The sequence below is a fragment of the Nyctibius grandis genome, chromosome 2 (assembly GCF_013368605.1).
Source record: "Nyctibius grandis isolate bNycGra1 chromosome 2, bNycGra1.pri, whole genome shotgun sequence".
Taxonomy (NCBI): domain Eukaryota; kingdom Metazoa; phylum Chordata; class Aves; order Nyctibiiformes; family Nyctibiidae; genus Nyctibius; species Nyctibius grandis.
This window is the reverse complement of record NC_090659.1, coordinates 120,040,224-120,061,053: the sequence shown is the minus strand read 5'-3', so window position 1 is coordinate 120,061,053 and position 20,830 is coordinate 120,040,224. Positions and strand designations below refer to the sequence as shown.

The 20,830-nt window shown below is 40.0% G+C and overlaps 1 protein-coding gene across 2 annotated transcripts in view; it reads left to right on the top strand.

The window, feature by feature from the left end:
* Window positions 1-20,830, top strand: part of DLG2 (discs large MAGUK scaffold protein 2) — a 1,096,363-nt gene that overhangs the window by 493,931 nt on the left and 581,602 nt on the right. For both annotated transcript variants that reach the window (XM_068425103.1, XM_068425108.1), the window contains one exon: window positions 5,598-5,759. In XM_068425103.1, the coding sequence (XP_068281204.1) occupies window positions 5,598-5,759 (162 nt within the window). The remainder of the gene's footprint in view (window positions 1-5,597; window positions 5,760-20,830) is intronic.

Genomic DNA, 20,830 nt, shown 5'->3' with positions numbered 1-20,830 from the left:
AAATTGTGAACAAATCCAGTGTATTGAATTCTGGACCTAATATCGTGCAGAAGATGGGTGATGCTCAACCTGTTCAAAGGTAGCTCCCTTGTGAAGGTTGCAGCAGATGACTAGCAGTGGGGTTAATCTGCATGGGAGTTGCAAAGCAGCTCAAATCCGGGGCTGAGGGAAAAAGCAAGAGAGCAAGGGATAAGTAGCAGGTAGTGTTGGGACCCAATTGTATACCTTGTTTATCCCCAGATTGCAATAGGACAACTGGATCTGTAAGAGGTCATTGTCTCACGAGGGACATTTTCTGCAGAAATTCCTTTCCCTGTAGTCTCTAAATTATATTGGATATATGAAGACCCACAAATCCTATCGTGCAGAAGTCTGGCCCCTCCTGAGGAGGACCGTAAAGCAGAAATAGTATTTGAGACTTGAAATCCTGATATGTAAGAACTAAAATGAGCAGTATTGCTGTTGTTTCCTTTGACAAAACATGTCTAGTCAGAGTATTTTTAACAGACTGGCTTTGAAGAGAGATTAGGAGCAGGATCCACTCATGAATGGATTACCATCTCATAGTATGTTGTGGTACCTTTTTTCCACTGTTAATATCTATCATCTGTATCTACTACAAAGCTTCAGCTGAGTGAAAAGCAGCATCACTTTTTTGTCTCTGTGTCTCTTGCACATGTCAGGGTGTCTTCTTGTAGGTCGAGAACCTCTTTAGATCAGGATTCACTGGCTGCTCTTATTGGCCAGATTGGATGAGGCTTTGAGCAACCTGGTCTAGTGGAAGGTGTCCCTGCCCATGGCAGGGGGGTTGGAACTAGATGATCTTTAAGGTCCCTTCCAACCCAAATCATTTGATGATTCTGTGATTATTTCACAGGATGTAGTAGAGCCTCGTGACTACTGTAACACACTTTGCTCCCTCCTTTTGTGGCCCTCCTATTGCAAGCAGAAGTAATGTATGCTGTATTGCAGTGTGGTCCAGCCAAAGAGCCTTGCAGAGAAGAACAGGGACATTTGCTTTTGAATGGCAACTCCAGTAGGACCACATCTTGTGGTCCAGCATCTTCGGACACAGGTCAATTTGAGTTGGTCTAAAATGAAATGTTCTGTTTTCATTTTCTGCAAAACAAACTGATGGTAACTGCAAAAAAATACTGAGGACTTTTGTAAAATATAGGGCTCTTCGGCGCAAAACTGAATGACAAATTCCCAACTATGTCAATTCATTGACAATCTGTCAAAGGTAGGTTGTAAGAACATCTGTTATTTCCATGCCAGTGCAGTAGTCTGTCTATTGTAACTTATATTGTAAATTCCCTCTCCTTTTCTATATTTTTTTAAATTATTTTTTTTTTGCTTGAGAGCTGGCTTCGTTGAAATTTAAGGCTTTTGACCATTACCTTCTACTGGATTCATATCTTCATTCCTGTTTAGCTGACAACTCTTTGGCAAACACAGCCTAAGAAATGCTCCTTTAGAGAGTGTGATGTGAGGAGCACTGATGCTGTAATAATCTCACATTTTAGAGAGAATAATCTCTTATAAAAAGGCACGTTCATATTAAAAATTCACAGCAGCGCACTCCACTCCCCCATTATAGGTAATTACATAGGATTTTAAATATCTGATGCTAGTTGGCAGCGTACAATACCTTGTCAGCAGCAGGCACTGATTTGTAATTTAATTATCATAAGACATCCACCTGTTCTTTTGTCAAATGAAGAGTAGCATTTCCGTGCAATCATGCTTTTCCCTCCAGAATTTTGAATTAACCCTTAGAGAAAGCTCTGGCTTCTAGAGAATGGGGTAATTTCAAGGACATTTGCAGGACCCCATCAGGACAGAACGATGGAGACGAATGAGGCATTTCCACAGGAGAGTCTTAATTCTGGTTTGATATTTTCAGCCTTACCACTGGCTTTTTGCTGTGTCAAGCTGTTTTGAGTCACAGCTGAAAGCATTTCAGTGAAGAGATGCTGTGGGAGGAAAGATCTATGAAAATCAATGAGTTTGGTGCTAAGAAAATGAGGCAAACACATAACAGGATTGACCCAGAAATGCTCTAGACTTGTACTTTGTGAAGAATGAGAAGACGGGGCTTGGGGTGGAAGGGAGATAAAGGCAAATGGAGAAGTGGAAATCTGTTCTGTAAATTTTCCAGCTTATGGAACATGAACATGGATATTATTGAATTTGTCGTGGCAATGTGCAGTTATCAGAAAAAATGATCAATTTTGAATCAGGTCATGGGAAAGTCTACCAGTGGAGATCCACGGAAGTGTTCTGCTTTTCAGGAGTGCAGGGCTCAGGGTGAACCAATTTCCTCTGGGCCTTGGCTATCATTTATCCAACAGCTACACTGCAGTGAATTGATGGGGAAAGGACTCACTGATGGTCAAAGAGATGTTCTCTCTTTAATGCCACCTTACACTGCTTCTTGTGCTGTAAAGCTGCACAAATGATCTGGACAGAATAGTACATATATATGTCTATAGAGTGTAATTTTTGTATCAGCAATAGTGTGGCCAGCAGGACTAGTGGAGTGATCGTCCCCCTTTACTCGGCACTGGTGAGGCCACACCTCAAACACTGTGTTCAGTTTTGGACCCCTCACTACAAGAAAGACATTGAGGTGCTGGAGAGGGTCCAGAGAAGGGCAACGAAGCTGGTGAAGGGTCTGGAGAACAAGTCTTATGAGGAGCGGCTGAGGGAACTGGGTTTGTTTAGCCTGGAGAAAAGGGGGCTGAGGGGAGACCTTATCGCTCTCTACAACTACCTGAAAGGAGGTTGTAGCGAGGTGGGTGTCAGTCTCTTTTCCCAGGTAACAAGCAATAGGACGAGAGGAAATGGCCTCAAGTTGCATCAGGGGAGGTTTAGATTGGATATTAGGAAAAAATTCTTCACAGAAAGGGTTATCAAGCAGTGGAACAGGCTGCCCAGGGAAGTGGTGAAGTCACCATCCCTGGAGGTATTTAAAAGCTGTGTAGATGTGGCGCTTAGAGACATGGCTTAGTGGTGGACTTGGCAGTGCTAGGTTAACGGTTGGACTCGATGACCTTAAAGGTCTTTTCCAACCTAAATGATTCTATGACTCTATGACAAAGCTTCTTACAGCTTCTGCCACTGCTGCCTTGTCTTTTTAGAAAGCTATCTCTGGACATTTTCATTCCACCATTTCCCCAGGAGATGAGATGACTCTGGTATTCTACACTTATTTCTCCTAATCACTTTTTAGCAAATGACTCACTTTAAAGAGGGTGTCTCTGAGTAGTTGTGTTTTTTGAAAGAGTACTCACTGGATTAAAAAAATAATTGGTTGCTTGGGGCTTAAATGATCTGTGTGCCAAGCCTTAAATGTGACATTGGTTGGAGTACCATCTATTAGGCTGATGGCTTCTTGCCCAAATAATACTTGTCTGGTGCCAGTCATTTTATGTACTCATTAATTATGTTATCTGAAAAGTGAATATGTGAAGGGTTTCACATATATCCCAGAAAAGAAGAGGAGAATAAATCACGCCACATGTGTATTCTGAAAATAATTGGCAACTGCTGAAACATTCCCATACATGAGACCGAAGGAAGGAATAAACTGGGATGATTTCCTTTTGGAGGGATGAGCGAATGAAGTAACAACCCAGAGCTGAGCAGTCAAATTGAAATGCAGGAGGAGCAGAGAGGTCTGCTTCATAATGTCCTTGTGAGCGTACCTGAATTTAAGACTTCTTATTTTTCTTATATAGCCATCCAAATAAGAATTTGATTTTGTCTTTTCTTTAGTCTTTGATTTTGCTTATTCCAATATTTTTGCATATACCTGTCAGCTGAAAACAGCATTTATAATGTCACTGTCTGCCCCTCTCTTATTGCCAAAGACCTATGAACTCCCCTTCTCATTTACGCTCTACTCTCCTCATCCTGCTTCCTGCTGTAACGTCTCAATAACCCCCACCACTGCGTTATGCCATGTGAAATCCTCTGGTAGTCTTCTCCCTCAAAAGAGCCGTGTGTATGTGTGTCGGGTATAAAAGGCAAGTGTTTGGCAGCTGGGGAGGTTGCTGGCAGCTCTGTGAGGAGACGTCGGGGCTGCCCCTGCCAGACACAGTTGGTTCCAGCCAGCTCCAACAGCCCCACTACAAGACACTGCTGAGCCCATCAGCCAAGTGCCTTTTTTAAAAAGGATTCTAGCTGAAGGACAGATCTGGTAATTTAATTTCATTTTTAGGGTTATATTCTTTGTTGTTACAAGCTTCATTTTGGATCTTGGATGAGCTGCTAACCTCCTGTTTCTTAGGTTGCCTCTCCATGGTTGGGAGACTTATAACACCTCACACCCTAATTAGTATTTGAGTAAGGAGAAAACTTCACTGGAGAGTAATTTTCTGCCTGACTGTGGCTCTCTGGAAGTGCATGTGTGCTCTCCAGCACCAGAGTACATGGTGCTAAATGGAAAATGAGAAATATTTTGTGGAGAAAGGCTATAGAAGTGCAGTTATTCACGTGGGGATGTGAAATGTGAGTTGACGCTACAGCTCAGCCGGTCAACATGTCTTTTTTTTAGTTATCAACACTTGCTGGTATGTCATCTCGGATGTCTATCTGATGGTGAAAGTTTTGTGTATCAGTGTGATTATACCACATTTTCTCCCTTTGATGAAATGGTGTCATGGTTTAAAGCTGGGCCGGCTATTAAACCTGTGGCAGATGCTCTCTGTTATCCCCCCCCTCCCCCCAAAGGGAAAGGGAAAAGGGAGAGAGACTTCTGGGTTGGAAAGTTAAAACAGTTTTAATAAACTATAATAATGGAAAAAAGTATAATCATAATAATAGAAATAATCAAATATATACAAATATATATACAAAACCAAGACTGAGCTCCCCTGAAGTCAGCCACGTCACCACCGGCACTGCAGGGCAGGCTCCGGGAAGGCCCAGGCTGGGCCTAGCAACGGTCGAGAGCTGGATTCAGGGATGCACGGATCGGGATCGGGGGCAGCAGGAAAACAGACGGAGTCCTCCTTGGACACCGGCCATAGCAGAAAAAAAGAGCGAGACCCTCGTGATCCCCCCACTTTATACCGAGAATGACGTGTATGGGATGGAATACCCTCGTTGGTCAATTTTTGGTCACCTGCACTGTCCGCTCCCCCCTGCAGCTGCGACCCCCCTTCGGCTCTTCACTCGTAAGCAGTGAGGAATTCAGCAGTGACCTTGGTTTCTCTAAGACTAAGTACAGCAAGAGCCTTTCTGCATAACATCCCTACTGGTGCCTCAGTGATAACTACAAACTTTGAGCGTTATCAGTCCTGGAAGCAGACATTGTCTGCAAAACATGCAGTTAGTTTCAGAAAGTGCAGTTACTTAGAGGAGACTTAGCTGAAAGTAAAAATCACTGAAAGGAAAATCGGCCTGGTTTAGGCCAAACCAGGACAAATGGTAATAAAGTAATGAGATATTCTCTCCAGAATAGATTAGGAAATCCGGGGGTTATATTGCCTAATGTCTGATTCTTTATGTGTTAACCCATATTTACATTAACACATGTGCATTGCCTTCTTAAAGCTTATTTGTTCTTCTTTGCTATCTTCTTTCTCTAGAAATATCGTTATCAAGATGAAGATGCTCCACATGATCATACTTTGCCTCGATTGACCCACGAAGTGAGAGGCCCAGAGCTTGTTCATGTGTCAGAGAAGAACTTGTCTCAAATAGAGAATGTCCATGGATACGTCTTACAGTCGCACATTTCTCCTTTGAAGGTAAGATCAATATTCACTGTGGCTTTGATCCTCAAATAGGAGAAAATACGTAGCATGAAATGTTTGGGAAACTTATTTTGTTGCACAAACAGACAAGCTGTTTTTTGAAAGTTGTCATTGCAAATTGATTGTCCTGTGATGGGTTTTTAAGGCTCGCTGTAGTGTAACAGGTGATGGTTTAGTTGGCAAAGCTTTGTGTTGAGATGTGAACTTTTTTGCTTTAAGTAAGATTTTTGCTTGAGCAAAAATCATTCCTGGCAAATGAGCCTGTTTTTCTGTACATTGAGAAAGGGATAATGCAGGTTCTCGGCCTCAATATCACGGTGATTTTGGAATGGCAGACTTCCCTTCCTGATTGTCCTTGTTCAGAAATTGAAAAAAAATACTGTAAATGTAAACATCTGATGAAATCCTAGTTTTTGCATCGCTCTAAAAGCTATATCAAAGCCATAAGTTATGCCTGAAAAGGGAGCTCATTTGCCACTATTCAGATCCTTACTACTCAAGCACTTGCTGTTTTCTGTGGGTTTTGCTGCAATTCAGAGTGATGTAGAGACATCTCTCTGTTAACTAAGGCAACTATTTGTAAAATATACGAAGTTTTTCTGTATGTGTCTGGTGTCCTCTGATATATCTTGCTGGGCAAAAAATGTTTATCTTCATGGTGAACTGTAGATTAGCCAAAAAGAAATCCATTCCCCAAAAATATGTTCACTCTTTAGTAAGACTGCAATAGTTTGAAGATGTTCCTAAATCTTCTCTAATAAAAGGAGCACAGGTGGAGTGATGAGCGTGATGGTTTTTCTATTTTATTTTCTACTAGGCCTGGGAAGGGGAAAAAAAGAAGAATGTATTTTACGAGAGGTGGTGATGTTCTGGGTAATGGTTTTATTCTGGCAATTAACTAAGCAGCAAACAAGGCAAATGGGCTTTCCTCCTTCTGGTGCTCAAAGCCTGTGAAATGGGCATCGCATGCCTAGCAGAGTGATTACAGTGCAGCTACAAGTGAAAGGGAATGTTTATTATTAAAGATTCATGTGAATGCAGCTGGTGTTCATTGAGCCTTCATGGAATAGCCACGTGAATTAATCTTTGTCCTCTGCTGTTGTTGGTCCTGTGTGTAGTTTGTGTGTCGTTTATCTTTTCATGTTTTAGCAGCTCTCTGGGTTGCTCACCTAACTTCTACTGCAGAAGCCAACAGTATCAAGCAGTGATATATCTTCTTATGCTGAAGCAGATCAATTTAGTTATTTGGAAGGGATTACCTGCATGTGGCCTCTGTGTAACCTCAGGGGACCATCACAGACAAAGCAATTTCTTGCCTGCAAGGGAAACATCCCTGCTTCTCTAGGGCTTCTTAAGTATTAAGATTATAGTGATGCTTCTTATTCATGAAAGTCAAAAATAGATGTTTTTCTTCACATTTGGAGACTTTTAAGTAAGGCGGCATAATCCGAGTTGATAATGTGGCAATGATGATGCAAAGCTTATTGTGAAGTGAGATGAAGGGTATCCCCAGACACCTACAGTTGCCTTAAAACAGCTCCTAGTCTAATTTGCTCTTGTGACAGGAGAAAGTTGTTGTCTGCTGCTGTTTTCTGAAGTGATGCGAGGAGAGGAGCTATACATTATTTCCTCTTGGAAATCAGTGTCTTCTGCAAGTTCTCTCCTCAGCATGAGGATTTCTCTTTGATTCTGTCCCTTTCCCTTCTTTTCTTCAGATTCAGTGTCTCATGTCTGTCACTTAATGGTGTCTCATGACTGCCACTTAATCTAATTTTAGTAATTTGTCTCTTCAGATGGCTTTAAAGTTCCTGCTTTCTTTCTGCTGCAGTCTATGCCCTGTCTTTTCACCTTCAGTAGAAAATTAGCTCTGGAAGCTGGAGCAAACCTTCTGCTAGAGCTCATGGCACTGTGGTACCCTTCCTCTCCGAAATACCTGCTTTGGATTCACTTTTGTTTCTGGGAATTGACTGAAATCCCCATTCAGAAGGTTTTTGTCATGGTGATTTCCACATAGTTGAGAAATAGCATTTCAAACTCTCCAAAATCCAATCAGAATTGGTTGTTGTCTTGAGTTATAGACTTTCCATCCTATAGTCTGATATCATTAAGTATTCTGCTCTCTTCTCAGCAGTATTGTGTAAACATGGCTGCACTGAATGATGGCTAGGTCTGAGGCATATTGCCTCTCAACCCATAGCATGCCTTCCTAGGAAAATGTACAATACTGGGTAAATTGTAGGCACACTTAGCTAGCAAGTCTTTAAAAAGACTTGCTAGCTAAGTGTGCCTACAATTTAAATATTTCGTTGCCTTGTGTGAGAGGTGGAACAGCTGGAATCCTGCTCTGAGGATATATAACAGATGCTGGGATCCAAATGCAGCGTGTCAACTCTAGTCTTAGGAGTGAGAAGACACTGGTAATTGCAGTGGGATAAAGCTGTCAGGAAACTCCACCGAGAGCTGTTTGCTCTGGAAAGGTTGACTTCTTCTGCCCCGGTTTTCTGAATACGGGTCGGAGCATTTGGTGCGAAGGGAAAATGTGTGTAAATGAAAGTTATAAGTTTTCTTGTACCAAGAGAGGGATCACATCACCTCCTGTGTGTCACTAGGACTCTGTCTGACCAGGCACCTAGCTGGAAGGCATGTTGCATGAGCAGGGGGTGGGTGGCTGGCTGAGTGGGGTTAACTCACTGCCTGACTTTGCATTTTGCTGCCTGAACTTCACTGTGGGGTATGCAGCACCAGGCTGCACCTCTCAAAGAATTTTTGAGGCAGTCTTTTGTGTTTAGTGGCTGCAAAATGCCATGATGACAGGATGATTTGCCCAATATTTTTATGTTTGAAATAGTATCGTAAAAGAAAAATGTTTGAGCATAAAAATAATCTAGTTAAGATGCTTTGGAACCAAGTGTTGTCCCAAGGCCAAGCCACATATCCATCTTAATCACATCACTTTTCCTAAGTGACTGAGTTTGGCTGAGGATAGAGTTGCTTGTTTCCATACATTTGTGTTCATTTGGAAAGAAATCTGCAAAGATCATGCAATCAGAAAACTATACTTCAGGGTGGCTGGTTCCAGCCCCCAAAACTGACCAGTACCCACAGCCATCTCTGGAAGCCATAGGTGTTATACGTTGTCTGTACAGGTTGACTGCTTGCTGCCATCACCCTGCCTGTGCTCCCAAGATTCCAGTGAACATCCCAATTTGCATCCATAAGCCAGCGTGACAGCTTGAGCTCAGACTTGCATCGTTACAGTTACAAATTTTGTGGATGGTTGAAGTTCAGGCAGAGAAACTACGGGCCTGTCTATACACCCCCATGTATATCTCTCAATAAAACATTCCAGGGATTCTTGAAAGACTTTCTAACCCTCTGGATGAAAGGACTCAGACCATCTTTTTTAACATGAGTGATCCAAAATGCCTGACATCGTCCATGCTGCATAGAACAGATGTATCTTAAATTAGATACCAAGTTGCTGTGTACAAATTTTTAAAGAACTTGACTGTCATTTCATATTCCAGATTATGTTGTTTGATGTAGTCCAGAAATATCCTAGTGCAGCTCATCATTATTGGTTATTTCAGAAGTTTTTTTTAGATACCAAGATATAAAGAGAATTTTCTTTAATGACTTTATGCTAGTTTTGTGTGCTGAATAATCAGAAATCTGATCCTAAGACATTCTGGAAATCTCTTTGAGACACTCAGATACTGATTATAATAAATACTGTTTAGGAATGTGAATAGGTTTTCTGATATTGACATTAGACATGTCTTGTTATCTTTCAAGTACCTAAAATCTGGTGTGCACTAGCCAGATTACTTCCTTTCAGACGATAAAAATGAGCAATAACAGTTGTGCTTAAAACTAGACCCTCTCTTCACTGTGTTTTTTTACTTTTATAACTTTAGATTTCTTGCATGAACTTTGATTTTCTACTTGTCTGCTAATTTTCTTTTCCCATACACTCAACACAACTTCTGGAAAAATGCTTAATTTTAGAAAGCTGCAAAATTCTGTTAAAGGTTGATCTACTTATTAGTGTGGAGAAGATAAAATTTACGACATCTTCAGCAACTTTGAATGTCAGACGCTGAAGTTTTAAAGGAAGTTTTCAGTTACGTGGCTGTATTCACATTTGGGAAAATGCTAACATTTGAGAAGTCTTTTGAAAGAGAGAGTTGCCATATTAAGATGATAAATGTTCTTTGCAACTTATGGAGGTGATGAAATTGTGTTTTATTAATCTGTCAAAGGAAAAAGCATGTGATGTAATGAAAAGAGAGTTTAGAATAATTTTCTTGAACTTCCCATTGTTTGACACTAGATGGTGTAGTAAGCTCAGGATCCTTTGATCTGCAGCCATAAAGCTTCAGTGCATGCTGTGGAGGTTTTTCTTATACAGTTTAGAAAGTGCTAATTCAGTACAAATGCCTTGTTAGAAATTACGTGCCTTCTGAATCCCTGGTGTGCTGGGAAACCTGACTACAACACAACCATACCTGAAATTCAGATATGCAATTTCTGTCTATAAATTAAATGTGCTTCTCTTTCCGTTCCTCCTAGGAATAGAGCTAACCAGTGTTTGTTAAATGAACGATAACTCTGGCTTCTAAATGAACCTTATTAGTATTATTGCAATGTTAGATTTCTTTTTAAGTATATTCCGCTTTCTTTAAATAAGCTTAAAATTAAAAATCCATGTAAGGATCTTACATCTCCTTGGTTGCCTGAACATTTTAACTGTCAGACTATTCCAACGACTATCTCAATTTCCTAATTTAAAGCAAGATTTGAGTGTAAGCATCAATGGCAGTTGTGCAAAAACAAGTCACCAGGTAAATTACTGTTATTATCTTAGCCTAAGATGTTTTTAAACAAGGAAGTTCAGAAACCTCTTCAGTTGACTCTTCTTTGATGGCCTCACTTTGTAGAAGGGAAGGAACCGCTCTGGATATTCCTCCTTTTCTTTCTGTCCCAGGGTGCTGACCTGCAGCTCAGCAGGATTGCTGGCAGCTTACAGAAAGTCAGAATTGATGGAATGACTTTCCAGTGGAGACAGGGAAAAACCATCTCCACATGGAGCAAATGGGCAATTCACTTCCTTAGCGGTCTCCGAAGTTAAGGTTATACATGAATTGACATTTGTGCAAATTGCTTTTCAGAAGAAGGAGATTTGCTTCTTCCATCACCACAGCACATTGATTCCATTTGTTCTTTTTCCTTGATGATGACAAAAGCCCCTCTCTTACCCATTCCTTGAGATTCTCTTTATCTAGTGGGGAAAAGATGTTTTGTGTCTGCTCCAAGCCAGATCTCTCTTTCCCAAATCCCATCTTCTGGTGAGGGAGTAAAGTGTCCTTTTCACACCTATCATTCTTTTTATACACCTGGGTGTAGGAAGATCATTCCTGGGAAGGCTCCCGGAATCTGGCACACCCTTTTTCCTGTCTTTGATGAAACAGCTTTTTGGTCATCTCTGAAGCCTTCTGTGTCCAAGCGTAAGTCAGACCTCACTACAAGGTTGCCATGCTTGTCTGACAAATTAACAAAGACGGGGAAAGAGCCTGGATGATTAATTAATCTGTGAAAAATGACTTAGCTTGAGCTTCCTGGAAACTGTCATCAAATAATTTTTTGTGTCTAAAAATGTAGATTAGGTAAGAGCTATTTATGTCATGAATTAACATTGACTTCAATAAAAATTGAGTTCTAAAGACAATTTGGATAAATGAGGTAAAAACATTCTACGCTATTTTTTTTTCCAGATGCGACAGTTCCATTTCTCAATTCTAAAAGTTTTTGGACTATTTTTTTACTGTAGAATTCTGTAGAAAATACGAAGTCATGCACTGGTCAGAGGTACTGTGAAAACAGCAAACTCCCAAGACTCTCATGATGTTGCAGTGGATCACGTGAGCTGTAGATTAACTCGAGATGTTACTGCATAGAGCTGCAAAACAACATTAGAAAATGCACTCAACAGGCCTGTGTGGCTGTTTTAAGTGAGCCATTGCAGGAAAGTCCTCTGCTTACGTAATTGTAAATACCTCTAGCTACCAGGGAACAAGATTTACACAGGAAAAGCTGGTTGCTGCAGCTTTCAGCATTGCTATGCCTGATACTCCTGTGTAAATATATTTCCTAGTGCTTTTGCGGGGATCATCTAACTGGGATAAGAAACCCCATTTATTTTTCCAGAGCTGCTGAACATCCTTAATTCATGTCACTGGGGGGAAAACCTTATGTTAGAGGTGAAGTTCAGACAGGGAAGAGAGCAAGATAAGGCTGAATTTGTTTTAATTTCTGTTGTTCAGTGTGTGACAAACAGTCAAGGCTGTGCCATAGCGCAGGCTGTTCTTCCAGAGCAAAGATGTCGTGTTTCAGAGGCTCCTAAGAGCCGTGGAGGACTGTGAGAGGCTGATGCTTTGTTATGTGTCAGGAACAGAAGCCTGAAGTTTTCTCTTGCAGTTACAAAATTAATTGGGGTTATACAGAGGACATATTAATGTATGCATGGATATATTAGCAAGTCATCTAAAATTTAATCTTGCATCCTTTTCTTTGCTTACACTGACTACATTTCGTACGTATAGCTAATTTGCATGAAGCATTTTTTAGCCCCAGGGTGGCTCAGCCCAGTAGCAATGACCTTATAATAATACTTTTGATCTCTGCCCTGGTAGCTTCCTAGCTTTTGTGTTTTGGGGTTGTGTTTGTGGTTTGTTTTTTTTTTTGTCCTTTTTTTTCCCCCTCTCCTTTTTAATATGCAGTTATTGGCAAAGCCCGATACTGCAGTCTGTATCCGTTAGTGAATTCCACTGAATATTCAGTAGGTTGCTTCATTAAGATACAACACTTGTTACATGTTTAATCATGTACTGCTTTTCTCTTATCTCTTACTGTAGCAGCAGATAAGCATATATCATAGATCTGTATCTGTGGTCTATGTTTTTTAATATAAAAATGCAATCGGATTAGAAAGAGACAAAGGAAATACACAAATGTGCTTGTGCTTATGCTTGTTCTTGCTCTTAGGGAAGTGGCGAAAGCAGCTCTGAATTTTCATTTTATTTCATTGTGTTTCAAAGTGAAATAAGCAGCTTATAAATTAGTATTCTAAAGAATATTTTGTGTCTCAGTTTCATGTGGGCAGGAATGTCTTCCATTTTTGCAATCCTTGTCTTACTCTAAAGAAAGTCCTAAAATGATGCAAAATTTGAATGTTACAGTGAAAAATAGTTAGTAATGAAGAACAGTTTTTTGGTTTTGCCATCATAACTGAGTCCGTTGTTTTGTGTGCTTGGTTTCTTTTGCCTTGGATTTCTGATTGATGGCTTTCCACATGATTCATGTTGTTGCAGAGAGTATCTTGTTGTCTTTCTAGCTTCTGACAGAATTAAAAAGAAACCAAATAAAATTGCTTCTGTCAGTGGGTGATTTAATTGGAGAAATCTCAGCAACTTAAGGTAAACCTCAGGCATTGCAATCCTTTATTTCTTGGCAAAATAAATGATGGCCTCTGATGGACAAAAACAAAGCAAATTCTGACAGTATCTACCAGCCCATTATATGTTGATAGATTTGCGTGAAGAATAAAGAAAGGAATTTTAAAGGAATTTGAAGATATTTTCAGGCTATGAACACTGGTTACTTTATAAGGGCATTCTAGGTATTGAAGGTCTTTTCAAATGTTAATCTGAATTGCAGTTTCAGGAGACTCTCTGTTCTTGATCTGCTGTATTAATCCCTAGTATTAATTAGTTGTTTTATTCTTTTTCAGATAGTAGATTTCTCCTTAAGGATAGTCTTGTACCTGAGTCTTATTTGTTGAAAGTAGTCTGACAAATTGCAAACGTTTCTGGCCACGTCTCTCACTTATAAACAAGAAAATGAGAGATTCCAGGAATCCTTTTTTTCACATTGTCTTTCTGTAATGTTTTGCATAGTACTAGTTACTCCTTGCTTCCCTGTAATTCATTGGGCTGTTTTTTCCTTGAGGTACTGGCCATATGAAATACTCATAGAATATAAAATAAACAGAGAAAGACGTACTATTATAAAGGTGGGGTTTTTCCCAGCTGAAATAAATTAAATTTATTCAATAAATCCATGGAGTCACTGCTAGATGCTACAGGCATAAGATTTGTATGTTCTCTCAGTTCCTTTCTTCGAGTTGAGGAGTACAGGAATATCAGTATATTTGTAAAGTGTCTGTAATGATGTTTGCCACCTTTCCGAAGTGCTTTGTGACCTACTGATGAAAAGTGCGATAAAGCATCTTGGCATTATTAGTCAGACTGTAACAGGAGGGATTTTTCTCAGAGATGTCAGACAGGTTTAGCACCAGTTGTTTCCCTAAGCTCAGTAGCTGAAATGCACTTCTGTCAGACTTCAGCTACTACTGACACTTGGGAACGTACTCTACATTTTAAATGAAGCATTAAACTGCCGTAATACCTTTTCACTGAGGATTATCCCGATAATTCACTCACTCAGTAGAAGATATATGCGTTTATACATCCAATGATGTAACACATCAAAATCGTTCTGGCTTTTTGTCAGTGTCAGGTGTAAAACAAAGTACAAAGCAGAAGTCTGCAGCTCCAGAAGCTCTGGTTGAGTGCAGCCTCCAGCACAGAATCATGGAATCATAGAATCAGTTTGGTTGGAAAAGACCTTTAAGATCATTAAGTCCAACTGTTAACTTAGCACTGCCAAATCCACCAAACCTGGCATGAAGAGGACAGAATCTGTTTAGTCAGACCTTATGGAAGAATATCTTGGCAGCCTGACTAAGAAGCGCTTAAGCTAATACATGTTTTGTTTCCAAGTGCTTCCTTTTTAAACTCCTGTTCCTCATGGCTCTTATTTCATCTTGCTGTAATGTAGTTTGTGGACTGTGGAGCTGTGAAAAAAACCCACAATTTTGGCATCTAAAAAAAAAAAATCTTTCTGAACTGGCTATTATTTTCCAACTCTTCAAGAATCTAGTCTAAATAAGAGTTTTAGAGATTATTATTGTGTAGCATCTTGGTATCAATAGCTAATTGAGACTTCTCAGAAAGATTCTTAAGTGGAAAACACTTTTTGCCATTTGGTTCCCTTCAAAGTGTCTATTTCAGCAGATCATGTTATTTGCTTTCTAATAAACTTTTAAAGGTAATATTGCTACTGAAGCTGATGCAATTGGGGGAAATGTCAAAAAATATTCATCAGGCTTGATGACTCAGGTGACTTTTTTAAGATCTGCACTGTTTACTAACTTGATTTCCAACAGTACTTCTTGCTGTCTTCTCCCTTCCCATGCTATTGTTTTTCTTCTCCATAGTTGATCAGTATACCTTTTTCTTGTTACTTTTTCTGAATTCTGAATTGCCTTCAGGATCCATTCCTCTGTTTCTCCTTTAGGTATGTCTTCCTTACTTTTCTGTTATATCTATTCCTACACCTACGTATGGAGCTTGTTAATACTGCGAGTCACCCACGAAGTACAAGTTTGTACCAGGTAGCTGTTAACATGTAGTGATTGATGCCCTTCTTGTTCAAGACAATTGCACTCTTATTGATCATTTTGCTTTTTGGCTGCTTTGAGAGAATAGGAGACATGGTTCTCCCTGTCTCCCCATTGTCATACATGATCTTTATGAATCGTTTGTGTTGATTTCTCTTACTGCTGGAAGGTGGGTTTTCTTCTCCCCGAGCAAGAGCAATATGAAATACGCTTGAATGTTATCAAGTCCAGTGGATCACAGTTGCCTATGGAAATGGCAGCACTCTGGCTAGCTTTTATTCTACTAAGACTTACACAAAATCTGAGCCACAGTAGATGCAATTGATTTTTTCCACTAACAGACTAAAGAATGCTGAATTGCATCTGTTATCTTCCAGATGTGAACAGAATGTATCTTTTACATACATAACAGCTAGAAGTTAGCTCTGTAGGTTAAAGTGTGTTATGCAGAAAATGACTGCATTCTCAAAGAAAATGTACAAAGTTGATTTTTTCAAAGCCTCACTTCCACTACAGTTATAATAAACATCTGCCTGGGTTGTTGCATTTGACTTAATCAGCCCTTAGTGGTTGAAGTTAGTGCTTCCAAATAAAAAATTCATTAAACCTGATAATCGACTTAATAAAATTATTATAATTGATAACATGACATTGGAAAGGCTGAAAAGAGTAATGGTGTTTTCAACAAATAAAGAAATTTCTACTTTGAAGTCAGTGTCACAAATTGTGTCTTTGATCAAGTAGATGAGCAAATGCCAAGCAGGGAAATAGAATTTTCAGTGATAGTACATAGCATGTGAGTATAAAGGCTTATATTAATTACTGGGAATTGACCAAAATAGCTCAAAATTAACAACTTAACACTCTAGGAATGTTAATGTCATGAACCAGCTTCTGAAGACCACACTTGCATCCCATTTCACATTCGAATTGCTGCTGTTTCTTCTTTAGCAGTCGTTAGGCAGTTGGTTTCCTTTACCATTTTGCAGCAAATCTGCAAACTGAGCAGATCTGAACTGAATTAGAGGTTTCAGCTGAAACTGGGTTATTTTCCTAATTATTATGTTCATAATTTCGCTTCTGTTTTGAAAAGGCATTATTTTTTTCAGTATCTTGGAGATGTGATATTTATTTAAGGCAAATGGGAACGAGTACAGTAAAGTGCAGACAAGGGTGTTCCTGCATTGCTTATACTTTACTAATAACTGTAAGAGAATGTCTGAAAAACTGGCTCAAGCACTCTCAGTTAAGATACCCAAGACAGGTTTCCATTTCTGAAAGTGCTATTTACCTGCACGTTCCTAAAGATACTGGGATTAGTGAATTTTAATTCTGTCTCTATTTTGGAGTGTAAACTAGGCCACAAGGACTATTAAACACTTGTACCTCAAAGACTAATAAAGAAATAGAACTGTATATATAGTGAAAGGCAACAATCAACAAGGCAGAGCATCACATCAGTATTTATGTTTCTATACAGCAGAAAAAAAGTGTTGAGCAAAGCAGTAGAGCATCAGTATGTCAGCCTATTATTATTGCTATTAAAAAAGTGGAGTGTTGGGATTCCTTTGGAAAACTTAATTTGCTTCCTGGGTTCTCCTTCAGCACTTCACGTACTGGAAATTTCCACATTTATGCCTTTGGAGGACTGTGCCTGTCTGTGCTTAGGGGCCATATCTTCCTCATTTGGAGAGCTGCACAGTTAAACTCTTTTTACAGTGTAGCTGCAGAGAAGCAGGATAGAAGGGAGAAGCTAGAGGAGATTTAGACTGGATATCAGGAAAAATTTCTTCACTGATAGGGTTATCAGGCATTGGAACAGGCTGCCCAGGGAAGTGGTGGAGTCACCATCCCTGGAGGTACTTAAAAGATGTGTAGATGTGGTGCTTAGGGACATGGTTTAGTGGTGGACTTGGCAGTGTTAGGTTAATGATTGGACTTGATGATCTTAAAGGTCCTTTCCAAGCAAAACGATTCTATGATTCTATGATTCTATGATATGTTTCCCAGTACAGATTTATCTTTCAGACCAAAACGACTTAGAAACTCTACATACTCAACAGGACTATAGAGCCATCAAAAACATACATCCATGGCTTTCCATGGCTTTTCATATACTGACTTTATCACCACACCTTTTCTTCTCATACTTTCTTGCAGAAGTGGAATGACTCAGCAGCTGGGTTCCTCAGCTGAGTCCCTGTGCCGGGTCATTATCTCAAACCAGGGGGGATCTGAGCCAGTTTGGAACTACATGAAATGCAGCGAGGTAGAGAAACAGCCTGAGAAATACACAATCCACACTTTCTCCCATTGTTTTTTTCCTGTCTCACTTTCACTGGCTCTGAAAGTTTTTTCATTTCTTGCTTCTACTACAAGATTTTTGTATGAAAATCTATTTTACAAATAGTTGAGGGTGAGGAAACATGAGAATGGAGGTTGACAGTCAGTGGCTGAAGTGCGCATAGGTATATGCAGCTGGGGGGAAAGAGGCACAAACTGTTAAAATGATAAGGGGGGATATTTGAAAATATTTTAGAGCCTACATTTTGCTACCTGACAGCCTGGTTTGCCTTTGTAGTTCTTTAACTGCTCACACTCAGATCATTGTTATGTCTGCAATGTTATTTAAACATATTTCTTTTGACAGTATGGTGATATTAGGGGTGAATAAACTAGAGTATCTGCATAGAGATCATCTTACCTTTTCTGATTTTTAACTCAGTTATAGCTATCTTAATACAGATAATTCTGACAATTGGAACCCAGGTTTTACTCAAGTTATTCAATTAAGCTGAAATTGCTTGTAATGTAGTGCCATAGTTGTGGCAGAGGCATCACTGGAAGATGGTAAGTAGGTGAGATACTAATTAAATTCTTCTGAACTTCAGTAATTTAATATTCAAAGGAGGCTGAGCCCATATAGTAGCTGCTCATTGCATTGCCACTGGGAATTACAGAGGAAGAAACCTTAACAGAAATAGCAGCCTCCAAGTGACTTTTGCTGGACTTGTCTAACTGAAATTTGGGGTTTGTTAGTATTGCTCCACCATTCCAGATACAGACACGGTGGGTCACATCCGCTTGTGGGAGAGCTCTCTACAGACTTCAGTAAGATCATGTGTGGGTGGATAAGTACAAAATTTTCCCAAACACTGCTGAACCCGAGGATGACGGTTGTGTTTATATATAATCTTGAAAAGCTGCATTCTTTTATATTCAGGCTTTTGGGAAAAGTAGGTTTCAGCCTAATTTAAGCAGGAATACAGCTCCCTTTGATTTTCAAAGAACTGTAAGCCACAAACTCTTTTAAATTCTTTTTGAGAATCTCATCTGATAATAAAATGAGAGGTGTGGGAGAGGATTAAATTCATCTGCTCGTGGAGGCACCCTCCTATAGCACAGCTCAGAATGTCTTATCTTTGTTACATCAAGATTATTGACCAGGTTATTAGTGCAATCCTTCCAGGCCCCTGAATACATCAAAGCAAATATTCCACTGCCCTTCTCATTATAGCTATCAGTAATGATCTAAGCAAGACTGATCCAGAGATTCCTCCCTAGATGCATATTCTTTCCAAGCCTCTTAATTCAATCTGAATGATGATGATGATAATTTAGGTTATAGTATTACCCAGGGGCTATGACTGTACAGCAGGGTTCCATTGTCCTAAGCACTATACAGACAAGGAAAAGCTTAAATGTTGTGAAACCATGGAGTTGCCCAGGCTAAAACCAATACAAATGAGCAGAAATTGATAGGAATCCCTGTATATATTCAAATTTAATCTACTAATCTATCTACTATAATAAAACTATACCTACTTTTCAACTATTGTATAACTCCTTTGTAATTTCTTTAGCTAGAGATGTTCATGTCTCAAGGCTGAATTATAGACCAGTGCTATCTTATTATGTTTACTGACTTTTTCCCATCAGCACTGTACTGATGCTTTGCATCTCACTGAATGGGAAACACATGGACAAATATACACATTTGGAAAAAAAAACGCTTGGTGTTAATTGAAAATGGTTCTGAGAATAGAGTCCCCTTCTAACTAAAGAGATCTAAACAGTAAGAATCTGCCATGATTGCCCAATGTAGAAATTAACCCCCTAGCTAACATGCTACCATTTACTTAATGTGTTAATTAATTAATGTCCTTGATTTAATTCTCCACATGTGTTGAACTGAGTTGATGAGTGTTACTATATTTTCAATTAGATGGGTTTTTCAACATAATTTTCATCATCATGGTTAGTATAAATTAGTTTTCTTAATTATGGTAGGGTGAATGCTTCATCAAGAAGCTTGAGATACAGTGGAACAGTGTTTGGCACATCCTTATGGGGATACTTGGTTTGCAGTGACACCTATCTCCACCTCTCCTCACAAACCCTTTCTGCTGATGTTTGTTGGCTTACTAGGTATGATATTGAAGACCTATGATAGGTAGATGCTCTAATCTAAATTCTCCATAATATTATTTATTAGAGCATTATAGTCCAGCTGGAGACCTGTAACTAGTGGAGTCCCCCAAGGATCAGTGCTGAGTCCAGTCCTGTTCAACATCTTCATCAACGACCTTGATGAAGGGACAGAGTGTCTTCTCAGCAAGTTTCCTGATGATACGAAGCTGGGAGGTTTGGCTGATACACCTGAAGGCTGTGCAGCCGTTCAGCGTGATTTGGACAGACTGGAGAGCTGGGCAAAGAGGAACCTAATGAGGTTCAACAAGAATAAGTGCAGAGTCCTGTACCTGGGAAGGAGTAATAAAATGCACCAGTACAGGTTAGGAGGCGATCTGCTGGAGAGCAGCTCCGTGGAGAAGGACCTTGGAGTCCTGATGGACAAGTTATCCATGGGACAGCAATGTGCCCTTGTGGCCGAGAAGGCCAATGGTATCCTGGGGGGCATTAAGAAGAGTGTGGCCAGCAGGTCGAGGGAGGTCCTCCTTCCCCTCTACTCTACCCTGGTGAGACCTCACCTGGAGTATTGCGTTCAGTTCTGGGCTCCCCAGTTCAAGAGGGTCTGAGATCTACTGGAGAGAGTCCAACAGAGGGCTACGAGGATGATTAAGGGACTGGAACACCTGCCTTGTGAGGAAAGGTTGAGAGACCTGAGGCTTTTTAGTCTGGAGAAGAGAAGACTGAGGGGGGATCTGATTAATGTGTATAAATATATGAGGGCTAGGTGTCAAGAGGAAAGGTGCAACCTCTTTTCAGTTGTGCCCTGCGATAGGACAAGGGGCAATGGATGCAAGCTAGAACACAGGAAGTTCAACCTCAACATGAGGAAGAACTTTACTGTAAGGGTTACAGAGCACTGGAACAAGCTCCCCAGAGAGGTTGTGGAGTCTCCTTCTCTGGAGACTTTCAAGACCCGTCTGTATGTGTTCCTGTGTAACCTGCCCTAGATTGGTCCTGCTCTGGCAGGGAGGTTGGACTCGATGATCTCCAGAGGTCCCTTCCAATCCCTAACATTGTATGATTCTATGATGGTTTCAATGGTTTTATGGTTTTAATCCCACCCCCATCCCCAACT